Below are 13,100 nucleotides of genomic sequence, written 5' to 3' on the forward strand. Positions count from 1 at the left end.
AGGCACAAGTAGAATGTATTGTGACAAGCTGTATGGGAAAACTTAAATCTTGGTATCATTTAAAACATACTCTTGACGCTAATGTTAAAGATTGCCTTATGCAAGCACTCGTTCTATCTGCACTAGACTATTGCGCTCCAGAGTACAGTAATATCTCCCAGGGCTAAACTATCAACTTCAAAAAATTCAGAACTGTTGTATTCGTTTCATATTTAACCTAAAAAAAACAACAACATGTATCCCCCTACTTAAAGAAACTTTCTGGGATATACATTAACAATAGAAGAATATACTTAACACTCACCTTGATGCACAAAATACTTAAGAGTAGCTCCCCAAAATACTTATTCGATAAGATTTGCTCTCGTAGAACTTCGGTCGAACATAACATGCGCAAGAAACAATCTAAAAATCCCCAAACATAAAACCGCCACCCATAACAAGTCCTTCATTGTTACAGAGATAAGGGAATGGAACAAACTGCCTGCACCATTGACTAACATTATTTGCCACCAAAGTTTTAAGAAACAACTAAAGAACTTACTATTGTCCCAACAACTACATTAACATTCATATGTAAACAATTGCACCTGCACTTACACATCACAAAATGCATACCTAACACCCCCCCTCGCACACACACAATGAAGTACTGAAGACTTATTACTTATCTTTTATACTTATTAATTCAATGTATCACTTTATTATTGTATAATGTTTTTATTATCTTTATTGTATTATCATGTTCAATGTTTTTTTTCTGTTTTTATTCATTTATTGTATCTTTGACAAGGGTTGGTTGTAAGAACGGCCCACGGGCCGAAACACGCCTGCTTAAATAAAGACCATTCGATTCTATAAGAATGACCTGTTCAATATCATTGTACATTCTGTACCATAGATGATGAAACAAACGGAATGAATGAAATCAAATCCTACTACAAGAATTTGAAAAAAAAAATCATAAAACGATCGGAGCCGTTACCGAAGTTTCCGTAACCTGATTCGGTTGTGCACTTTATAAGAGAACTAGTTAACTCTACTTACAGTGAATATATAACAATAGGATCTGCAAATTCTACTCTTCCTTGTATAATAAGTAGGTACATTATTGTAGCACTTTTTAAAAATAAGAACTGTGAATATGATTCCACAATTCAGTACGAAAAATGCGTTAGCTACCGACAGTTTAATAATTTACAAATATACATTACATTATTTTCAAATTATTCGTATGTTTCCAAATATATTTAGATCCGTATATGCTCCTCTTTGCACTCGTAACTTTCATCGCGTAAAATGTAATTACTACGAAAGCAATTTGAACGAAGTTTTGTTGTTGAAATTTTATCAATATCCAGAAATTAGTTCATATATCGTAACAATATTTGACTTTCATTAGTCCTTTGAGGCAAAAAATTGTAAATATATCATTACTTCAATAGAATAGACTTATGAAAACCTACTTCACTCCCTTCGAAAAATCATTACCCACACATCAAATTAAATTACACAACATTTAATAGTTATTATTCGCATAAACTAACCTTTCAAATTTTTCAGGAGTACTAAAGTGGCATGTTATTCCTTTCCATTCAATTCAATTCAATCTAATTCAATACAAATTATCTCGCCGTGAAAATTTGCATACATATTGTTTTGATAAAGAAACTGGAAACGAACTCACTCATGATCTTACACCAGTAAGTTTACAAGTATAATCAATGGACAATTTGTATGTCTTATGGCATGAAAAAATTTAAATGTATTTTCCATTAATTTATATTTCTTAGTATTAAATTAAATTTAAATTCTATAATTCTCAATTCAGTGTCGATGGTGGCGCGAACTAGTAGCTGTAGTGAACACTACACCCTCGGTATCATCCGATTAGGCCTACGTCATCCAGTAAACCTTCTATATTCCATGTAAGTATCTCGGAGGTTCTAGTCTACTGCAAATTAATTACTATCAGTTTATTCAGGCAGACGCATTCGTTCAATTTCTTTGCTCCGCAAATGAGCATTCGGTATGTTAAAAATTAAGATGTTGAAAGTAGGATTAAAAGTGTGTATCGTTATTTCTTTTTAACTTCATCTTATTTTTTTGTTTCTTTTCGCTTTCACAGAATTACATGATATCACCACAATATACCCATTCTATGGAGAGGGAGATCACAGAACTGTGGAATGCCATTCTAGGACATCTGCCCTGGGATATCCAACTCTAATGAAAAATGTTTTGAATATCGGTAAGTTTCGTTCTTAAGATACACCCTCATAATGTGATCTCTGCTTTCATCTTCTTATTATCGTTGGACAAGTTTTCTGCACGAATGTAGTCTAATTACAATAATATTTCTAATGTTAATGAATATACTGATTTCATTTTTGTAGCACACACACAGGTATTACAGGGCTCCAATGTATGAGAAATACGTACAAAGATGATAAACAACCAAAGGAAACATACGTATATTGACAATACATTAACATTTTGAGACCAGTCGATATCGAATACTGGAGGGAACCATATCATTAAAACAAAAATAAAAAACTCATATTTAAGACAGCTCCTCATTTTACTTAAATTTATATACACATTCAAAGTAGAGAACGCCTTGTTTTGATATTCAATCATCAAAATACACATTAGAAAAATGCATTGAATAACTGTCAAGGCAAAATTCAAATAGTGTAATACTTGTACGTTACACGTGTTGTTTAACCAATGCTACACCTTATCTTCCACCGGGGAAAGGAAAGTTCAACAAGGCTGGAATGGACCCAAAACCCAGTGCGAAAAAGTGCATTTCAAGTTGCGTAAGGGGAAAGGGGATACTCTTTTCACATATTATAGAAATTATGGAACATCTATTTAAACTAGGGTGTATTTCCACCATTCAATCGTCTGACTATCATGCGAGAAACACGGGTTAGATCCACGGCGGGGAAAAATGATTTTTTTCTAACTGTTTAAGCGGCTCCGGCGCCCACCCAGGGTCGTATAAGGTAGGTAACAGTAGGAAACTCTGGGATGGGTGGGAGGGGGGTAAAGACGGCCAGGGGTGTGATGCTGATCATATCAACCACATCTTTGGCCGTTATCAAGAATATATGAGGCCCTAACTCCACACACACCCCTCTATGCTATCATGCCGTGGTGCAAAACACAGGGGAGTACTCTACTTTATTTTTTGCCGTTTAATTAGCAACTGTATGATACTACAATCGGTCATACGTCTAGCTACATTCGTGAACGAGAATGTGAGGCTTGTATACCACACATGGAAACAATAGATGATGTGGTCCGGCTTGGGACAATTTAAGCCTGAATAATTATTATAATGATTGTTTTTGTTTTCATCATTAATATTACTCAAAACTATACTCCTCTTCCTTGAAGTTACAAATTGTATAATATTAGTCAACCGTTAATGATTTGGAGAGATTGTCTAAAAAGGAATTTGTATTGTCCTCTAGTCGGAAATGCGCATAGTACAGATGCAAAGGGATAGAAGGTCTGAAGGTGGCAGATATAAAGCTCGGTGTTCCATACGAAATATTTACTCCGTGAGAAAGTTTACATGAAATAAGGCATAAATATTTTTAAAAAAATGATAGGAAGATACAGAGAGATATTCAAGTATAACGATAGGACAGTATAAGATAATGTTCAAGATTCAGTGCAATTCGCATTCCGCTTTTCATTTGCTTTTCTTCACGCCCACTGGGAGCGTGACTTAATGAGAAAACAGAACTCGGGGAAGATGAGCGCGAAGTGTGTACAAAATATTATGTAATTTATATTACTATAACTGATACACTTTACTGGAAACATCCATTATTCAAGTGTGTATATACACTGTGTATTATCATGAGTGTAAAATAAACGTGTATTATGAGTTATGTATTATACCGTATTGAATCAAACATACCAGACAAATTATTCCGCACACTAATTTAGCAAATCAAAGTTACACATTTAGTTTGTTCCTACAGAACAAACATACCACGAAAGGCAATATTCACTTTGCCTAATTAATGTTTGTAACTTATCACATGTAAGTCTGTAAGCTTAAACTTCACTATACTATTGAAAATCGTCCGGTAAACGGACCTTACAATATATTTGGACATGACCTTATCGTCTTCATTGAATGTTACATGTAGAACTATTTCTACTATTAAATGTGTATTATCCTTCCTTTCATATGAAGGCGAATGAGCTGTAAAAGTTTATTCCATAGACGAATCCTGACATTCATTTTTTAAATTTAACAGGCAGGCGCCTAAATCAGAGTCAAGTTGTGAAGAGACTTCTTCGCGTTCCAAATTGTCTCCGGGAATGGTATGGTTTTAAGTGCCTCACATGCATTATGCGGAGAAACACCTCGGTTTCCGGGTGTACAAATAAGGCGGAAATCGGTCTCAATAACTTAAGTAACTTAATATAAAGTTTTTTCACTAAATCGATGGGACATTTCAAGGTTAGGACCTAGGAGGGTCACTATTTATATTTTGAGCTTTGGCAACACTGATTGAAGTTAGGCGCGATTTGACGTTTGCACGGAATCGTCTGGCATTATTGACCATAACGTACTTCAAATGTTTTGTCAATAGCTTCATTTGTGTTGTTTATGTTGCCTTGGAGATTGCGCGACAACAATAAAATGGAATTAACTCGTGAACATTTTCGTGCGATGAATTTTTACGATTTTCGACGTGGATTATCAAGACAAGAGTACATCGATCAACTTACTTCCACATTTGGCGATGAAGCTCCATCCTTTGCCACTGTGAAACGCTGGTATAACGAATTTAATCGTGGCCGCCATTCGCTCACCGACGAGATTCGCGAAAACATTGATGCTGTGCAAAACCTAATACTGCAAGATCGCCATGTGACATACTGTGAGATTGAGGCAACCATAGGCATTAGTTCGACCAGCATATATAAAATATAACATCATCATTTAGCTGTTCTCGTTGGATCCCACACAATTTGACAAAAACTCAAAAAGACGCTCGCGTCAATTGGTGCAAACAAATGCTCAATAAATACAACCGTGGTGCTTCAAAAGACGTATATTAGATTGTAACAGGTGACGAATCATGGATATATGCATATGAGCCGGAACGTAAACAGAAGTCGACTGTATGGGTGTTTCAAGATGAACCCAATCCAACAAAAGTTGTACGCGCTCCAAGCACATCGAAACAACTGGTCGCCTGCTTTTTCTGGAAAACTGGTCATGTGGCAACTGTGCCTTTAGAGGAACGTAGAACGGTCAACTCTGAATGGTACACAACAATTTGTTTGCCAGAGGTCTTCTGTCAAATACGGAAAACAAACAAACGCCGTCGGATCATTCTTCATCAAGGCAATGCCAGCTGTCACACATCTCGTTTAACAACCGACTTTATGAAGAGTCAAAAAATCGAATTGATGGGTCATCCGCCGTACAGTCCTGATTTGGCACCCAATGACTTCTTCTTGTTCCCGAATGTCAAGAATAAATTGCGTGGACAACGATTTTCGTCGGCGGAAGACGCCGTTGATGCGTTCAAAAACCATATTATGGAGGTGTCTCAAGAAGATTGGAAAAACTGCTTTGACAAATGGTTCGAACGAATGCAAAATTGTATTGACCATAAAGGAGAATACTTCGAAAAACAATAAAGTAGTTTTCAATGCCAAACTCCTGTTTTTTCAATGTTAGGCTCAAAATATAAATAGTGACCCTCGTATTAATGAAGTACCTATTTTTACTGAAAACTAAATGACGACAGTTCTCATTGGTGAATGTAAAGAAAAACTTTAACTACCCCTCCGCTTCCTTTTGTGTGTTTTCATGGAAAGGAGGACCTGAAGAACTGCACGTTCACTGCACGAAAATGTCAGGAAAAATACTATATTCAATTTCTCTACTTTGTGTCGCTAGTATGCCCCATTACGCTGGTCACAACGATGAGGATGAATGATGATTAGTGTACGAAATTGATGAAGGTACACATAGCAAACGACACGAGCCTGGAACTTTCGGATACAAGATCTGAGTCGACTACGTAACAATCGCTATCCAATCCCATCATCCCAATTCGCTTTAAGGGTTGAAAATACAATATAAAGTAAGAATAGATAAATGTACTTGTTTATTAACTAATGCGATTAGCGAAAGACCTCTCCAAATGAGAGATTTGTTATGATTGAACTAGAATGACGCACCAAGCACAATTGAGTTTTTAAAACATTAAAATCAGTAACATAATCATCGTGTGAGAGAACAAGAGGGATATAAACTGCAATTTATCAGATGTGCAGGTGAGAGGAAATAATGAATTCTTAGGAATATGTCTGACTCTTATCATAGTATACAATATACTGTGATATTTTCATAATACAAGGAGGTCTGTTTTATTCTGTTATAATTATGCACTCTATAACTTGCATTAATTTTGATATATTACACATTCTTAACAACATTTGTGGGCAAGATCTTTCATTTCAAAAAGATCCTTGTTTAAGCTTGCAGTATCGTTATTACTGGTAAGAATCAAAAAAATCACAAGGATATATTGAACTTTACAAGATGACACTTGAACAGGTCCAAGTCACGTTGGAAGTGCTGATGGTGTTGATGAAGGAACACAAGTGAAGCTAATTGAAAATCAGATCAGTCTGAAGAATGAACTTAAAAGTGAAATGAATGAACAGTGGTAGAAGATAAGTGAAGGATAGCAGAAATTATGCGAGGCACAGGAAAGATTGAATAATGGTCAAGTGAAACTGAGAGAAGACATGTGACGGATGGAAAGAGAGTCTGATAAGAAAGTACTGGAACTGAAGAACGACTCACAAGAATTAAGAAGATGTCTGACTTAATAGAGAGTGGAGTGTCTAGACCGAGCAGAGCTGGCAGACAAAAGATATGATATATTGACTTCGAGGTTCGATGAAGAAGTCTTCATGTTGGATAAAAGCATCGATGATGTGAAGAAAGCTCAGCTACGAAGAAATGTTTTATTCGTCAAGGAAGAATATGAAGTTGGTGAAAGGCAAAGAAGAAAACTCGGTAATCGAGAATGAGTAGATCAGGATGGATCGGCCCATGAACCCTTTATTGAATTGAAACGGGAAAGTACTAAGGAATACCACTTCATATGCAATGATGTGGAAGGAAGTATAAAGGGTGATCGAAGAACTTCTCTAGTAACATTACAAAAAATCAGGATTTGCAAGCGAATATCATTGCGACTCTGAAAAACTGGAACAAACGGTGAGCCATCTTGGATCCGCCTTTGTGAATTGGACTCAGTGTGACCATGGCAAGTTGTCTGAAAGCAAAGGCTGTAATGAAAATAATGGGAGAAATCAACGCTTGCTAGACAGATCAACAAATGATGGTCAGAACGGTTAGAAAATTACGAAACCTGAAAGTGGATAGAAGTCCAAATGGATACAAACACATTGGTTTGGCAAATAATTGTCAGACTGCAGAACATTTGAATGAAAGATCGAAAGTAGGATTTAGAGAGTGTGATTCCATTGTCCTCATTATTGGTACAAATGATATTGTGAGGGGTTGTCGGCTGGTAGATATTAAGAGACCTTGTAGAGGTAGTTGAAGTTTGAAGGATAAAGCTAGCACTATTACCTTGTTGACATTGTCTCCAATTCCAAATCTCTGGAAAAGCAGAAAATCCGAAAGGTGGAATAAATGGCATGAACTAAATAAGTTTATTTGTTCTCTGGATGATGGAAAGGAAATTGTCGTGTTAGACATCTCTCACCTACTCTTTGATGATAAAGATCGCATTCGGAATGAGCTTACAGAATAGTCATATGGAAAGTATGATAATAGAAAACCAGACATGGTAAATTGGAACGAAGACGAGATAAAGGTTTTTATAGATTTTCTAATTGGAATGATGATCTTACCTGCCGACGTAGTGAATAGGCAAGATGAGTGCAATCGTATTTCTGTTAAGGCGGAAGTGTACTCCTCGAAAAGCAATTTGGAATTGGAAAATCGACGAGGCAAACAGCAGAACTAAGTGTCTGTTCGGATGGGATAATGGAGGACTCGGCAAAGTACTTAATACTTCCATGTGTTTGTTGATTTTAAAGCTTGGACTCGGAATCCAGAATTAGTCGCCGGTACTCGGAATACAGAATTGAAGTCTCCTACGTGGGATCCAGGATTGTAGGCTCGGACACGGGATTCAGAATTGGCATTGAATTGGATTGATTTGTTGTTTTAAGTCCATTTTATGCACATTAAGGCTAATCGGGACTGGCCCTAGAGTTTAAAGTGGGATCCGAACCACTATGTGTCCCCACCGGGTATCGAACCCGGGACCCCATGATTACATTTATTTATTTATTTATTTAAAGACATGACACTACAGGCAAATACCCTCTTACAGTTTCTTGTATTATAACACTGTTTGGTTCACAAAATATACAATCAGCAGAATTCATAATGTACAATACTATGATAATATGTGTTACAGTAATATAAAAATTTATATAAGAATAGATATGAAAAAGAAGTATAAAGTAGTAACCTGACAGGTGAGGTTAGAACTTACACATGATAACCAAGAAAATAACTATGGAAAAACATATGAGCTTCACCTTACATATAAACGATGATATATATAGATGTAATGATAGTAATTAGTAAATAACACAAAAAGAAAAAATAGGTTGGACTCTCTCGCCTGTACATAAAGAGACTGAACTACTAAACAAAGTTAAGTCTGTCTATCTTGTCATATGTCTTTGGAATTTCGTTATATAACCTACACATTCTCCGAGTGGGTGCCGCATTGACTGACTTTGTTTGAGCTCTCGGTACTTGAAACAGTTCTTTCCGTGGTCTTACCTTATTATATGATACATAAAAAAAAAGATTTCTGAGAGCAGCTGAGAGGAGTCTACTGAGTTGTTTATGTAAGAATAGTAACTGATGTATATTTCTTCTATCGACTAGGGATTGTACATTGAAGTATTTTTTAGGGTATGATAAGGAGTATATTTGGGGTAAACGCCGTCTCTTTTCGGTCTTAGGAATCGAAGGAACTTGTTCTGTAAATTCTCTATTCTGCTGGGGAGCCCCTGATTCAGAATTGGCAAACATGTATAGTGGGATATTATGAAAATCATCCTTTGTCTTTAGTCTCTTCTCCCTGCAATTTACAGAGCACTCTGTTTACGTTTCTATTATACTTATTACACCTTTTGATGTTGGTATATCTAACTTTGGATGGAATAATTTGGTGTATGATCAGATAAGTAACCTTTAAATATAATTCCTGAAAGATTCAGATTGTTGTATGTAGTATGGTGATTAAAATGAACCATTTGCTCTAGGTTTTGGTACTTACGGTGAAAATCTACTTGTGAGAAAATATGTAAGAAACTTGGACACGTACATAGATCTTCATGTCAAATTGGTGTGATGATGTATAAACATTTATTGCATTTATATTTTTTTATGTGGTTAGGTAACTATAACCTGAAATATGTTTGTCATCGTGTGAGGATGTGGTATGTAATGTATCTAAAATCCGATATGTGTATTTTGTTTCTCTAATGATCTGTTAATGTCATGTGGGTTCAGCCCTTGCTGGGCGCCATATATAACAGTATACAATATACTGTGATATGTTCAAAATACAAAGAGGTCTGCTTTATTCGTTTATAATTATGCGCTCGATAACTTGCATTAATTTTGATTTATGACTCATTCTTAACAAAATTTGTGGGCAAGTTCTTTCGTTTCATAAAGAGACTTGTTTAAGCTTGCAGTATCGTTTTGCTGGTAAGAAACGAACAACAATCACTCTCATTCTCGAATGTTTATGAGTAAACAACTGCATTGTTAACAATCGGCCGCTTGTGCTCTAAAAGAGAGTTGCTTTCTATTCTTAGAAATAGCAAATCTTGGTACTGAAATCTGAATGTAAACCTCTATTGTTGTGTTAAAAAATGTACTGTGTTATTGTGTATGAATTTTTATTTCTCTTTGGCTGTAAGAAAGAAAGAAAATAAGGGAGTTCGGTACGAGAAGTACAGTTGACACGACACGCGAAAGTTTTTCGCAGAAAATAGGAATATTATATTTCTCAAGTAATTTGCGTGCGAGCAAGAGTTCGCACAGGAAGTGAACAGTGTGCGTCGTAAAGTTAATCGCGGCGTGGAGGAAGAATATTTTCCTGTTATTCGCGAGTGTACGGTGTGCAAGAAAGTGACAAGTTTCGAGTCATATTGCACGATAGCGGTCGAAGTATGTCGCCATTTCGTCCGGGACTGAATTGCATTCGCACAGCGATTTACGTTCCTTTCTGTGTCCTGAGAAAGGAAGTTCTAAACGAACTCCGAGTGGTGAATACTACGCTGATGGAACATTCTCTAAGTAACTGAAATTTTCCTTGGTATATATGGAGTAGACCGCCTGACCTGTCCAGCGGAGTGGCTGCGATCGTAAGTACTGCGCATCATTGAGCCTCATTGGGCACTTCTATGGTAAAGTTCTTGACCTCGTCTAGTTCCTTCGAGCTACTGGATGTCAAAGAAGTTGAACCTAAAGTAAGAATCACGAACCTTCCGACCTTCTGTAAACAACCGTCTCACTTCGAGTAACGTATCACTCCGCGCCAGCTGTTCCTAAATGGTGCGGCCATCATATGCTGCTCACTCGCAACCTTAATTTTACGTAACATGGAAAAACGTATTCTTATTTTAACTGAATCTACACATTGAAGTATAATAAATTTTCTACAAGTGATTAAATACGTGTTCTTGTTCAAGAATGAACATATTTTTCTACGCCAAAAGTTCAATTTATCTGACACTGGGTTAACAGATCGCCCTCCCCCCCCTCCTCTCTCAGTATGACAGCGCCAAAGTTATACAAGAGAGAGAGAGATTCGTTTCAGTAATTCAAGCCTTTTGGTTTTATTTCCACCAAATTATTGCCCAACATTGTTGACATGTGGAGTATTGTTTTCTCCTTTGTGCAACAAATATACCGCCAGTTTTAGCAGAAGCTAAACAAAGATAAGCCGGGGAATAAAAAAAGGTTGTATATCTTTCTCTCGGTTTCTCGTGCACTCGAAAACAAGAAGACTACAATAAGCACATTATTTACGCACGTCTCATGCAAGTAATGTATTTTCTTACCTTGATTCAGTACTTCCTTTTTGAACTTGAGGCATTTTCGGCGCTAGACATCATCCTGTCAGAGTACGGTCTGTCAAATTTGCTTCCCAAAAAGGAACTCAACGTGGTACAAGAGGCGATTTAACGTCGACTGCTAAAATTGTGGAGATCGTCATCAATCATCACTATCAACATCTTCCCCATAGTGGACAGGACGGCTCTTTGATTGAAAGAATACGAAAGCACCACGCATTGTATTGCGCTTATCTCAAAATCGGTGTACTTGTTTATACGAGCAACAACGTGTTTTTTTCGCTGGACTCTCAACTTGACCGGTCGTTTTCCTTTTTTTCACCACACCGAAAACACAAAGACGCAGACACACAATTACACTTGGACACCAACTTCACTGCTTGCTCAGGATAGCACCGACACAACGTCACATAAACGTTAAGAACAACATGCTTCTTGCCACTTTTCAAACGGCTGTATTTCCGAAACACTATGAAAACACGGGAGACATTCCTGCACGCATGGAAGTCGCCATGTTCGAAACTGGCGCTATTTTCTTGCTGTTCACGTGATCGATTGTAATTTATACAATAATCACGTATTATTATTATAAACAGAAACCTTTAATGAAAATATATTTTAAAATGTATAATCAAATGTAATTTACACGTTTTTCTTCCATTAGCGTACTTTCATAGAACGGACTACATGATGCGGAAGAAATCCGTTATTAGGCTGTTGCCAACCACAATACTTCTCACTAAGTCAAGTACAGAAACGGAAGTGGTATGTCGATTGTCGGCATATGATAGTGTGATTTCACATTTTCAGTGACGATCCTCCGGTGATGGGGGAGGGGGTGGGACGCAGGCGTCTATAATCCAGAGGTGTTCACCATCCGGATGGTGACATCCTCACACCCCGGAATACTTTTGCGGGTGAAGGAGGCAGGCCGTAGGGTGAGGGAGGTTGATTTAAAATAAACACCTCACAACAAGAGGGAAGAAAAATGTGACAATATTTAAAAATTCACCCCCAAATATGCATTTTTTTATATGTAGCATACAATAAAATGTGATTGCCTCAAAATATTTCTGTATTCTACAGTCTTCTTTCCCCACTTTTATGCTTCTCTAAGTTGCCGTTTTAGTTTCCCTTGGTGTCTTTGCTGCATAATTATTAATTTAGTCAATCAAATCATATGTATTAGCTTACTTTCATTATCTATAATAATAAATCATAACACTTTCCAACATCAAATAAATTTAATGAAGAGACACCGGTTTCAAAACGTAATTTATCTCATGTGTCACATTCTTCTAGAAAGGTTTTTTAGTAAAATATGAGAGAAAATTAATCCTTTGGTACGGAACCGTCTTACTTCTGGGGGATAAGATGTACATTTTGTATTTGATTTTTTTAATTTAGCGTTGCTTTTCTTCCACTTTTGGCTAATCCCGACGATGAGAATGAGTGATCCTCAGGTGAAATTGATGAAGGGACACTCACAAATAACACACATGCCGGAATTCGAGCCAGGGAACTTCGGTGATGAGTCTGAAAATCGGCCACCAGGAAAGATGTACATTTGTTTTAAACTTTTTTTTAAACATACATTCAATAACTTTCAACAGGTCATCACTCAGTGATATGCTGCTTGTTCCGCATCTGTTGACAAATGGAATGTTTTTACACCTTGTAGGCTATGTGGATTATTTTTTTCCATAAGTTTGCAACACTGTTAGGGTACACGTGCTTTTGTTTACAGAAGGTCTTAAGTTCTATGATTCTCACTTTAAATCTTTTTCTCTTTAGGAATTTTATATTAACAAGACTATGCCGTGCAATGGGATAAATTGTAGTTAGACAGTTTATGATTGGTTCTCAGAAGTAACAATCTGTGAATTTCAAATATTTAT

At 36.6% G+C, this 13,100-nt stretch overlaps 1 protein-coding gene across 1 annotated transcript in view; it reads left to right on the forward strand.

Moving 5' to 3' along the window:
* The window catches only part of LOC145994361 (uncharacterized), a 389,770-nt gene that overhangs the window by 84,621 nt on the left and 292,049 nt on the right, over positions 1–13,100 (forward strand). The window contains exon 3 of the mRNA XM_083130476.1: positions 2,129–2,251. Coding sequence (XP_082986602.1) covers positions 2,129–2,251 — 123 coding nt within the window. The remainder of the gene's footprint in view (positions 1–2,128; positions 2,252–13,100) is intronic.

The sequence above is a fragment of the Lepisma saccharinum genome, chromosome 10 (assembly GCF_977018435.1).
Source record: "Lepisma saccharinum chromosome 10, izLepSacc3.1, whole genome shotgun sequence".
NCBI lineage: Eukaryota > Metazoa > Arthropoda > Insecta > Zygentoma > Lepismatidae > Lepisma > Lepisma saccharinum.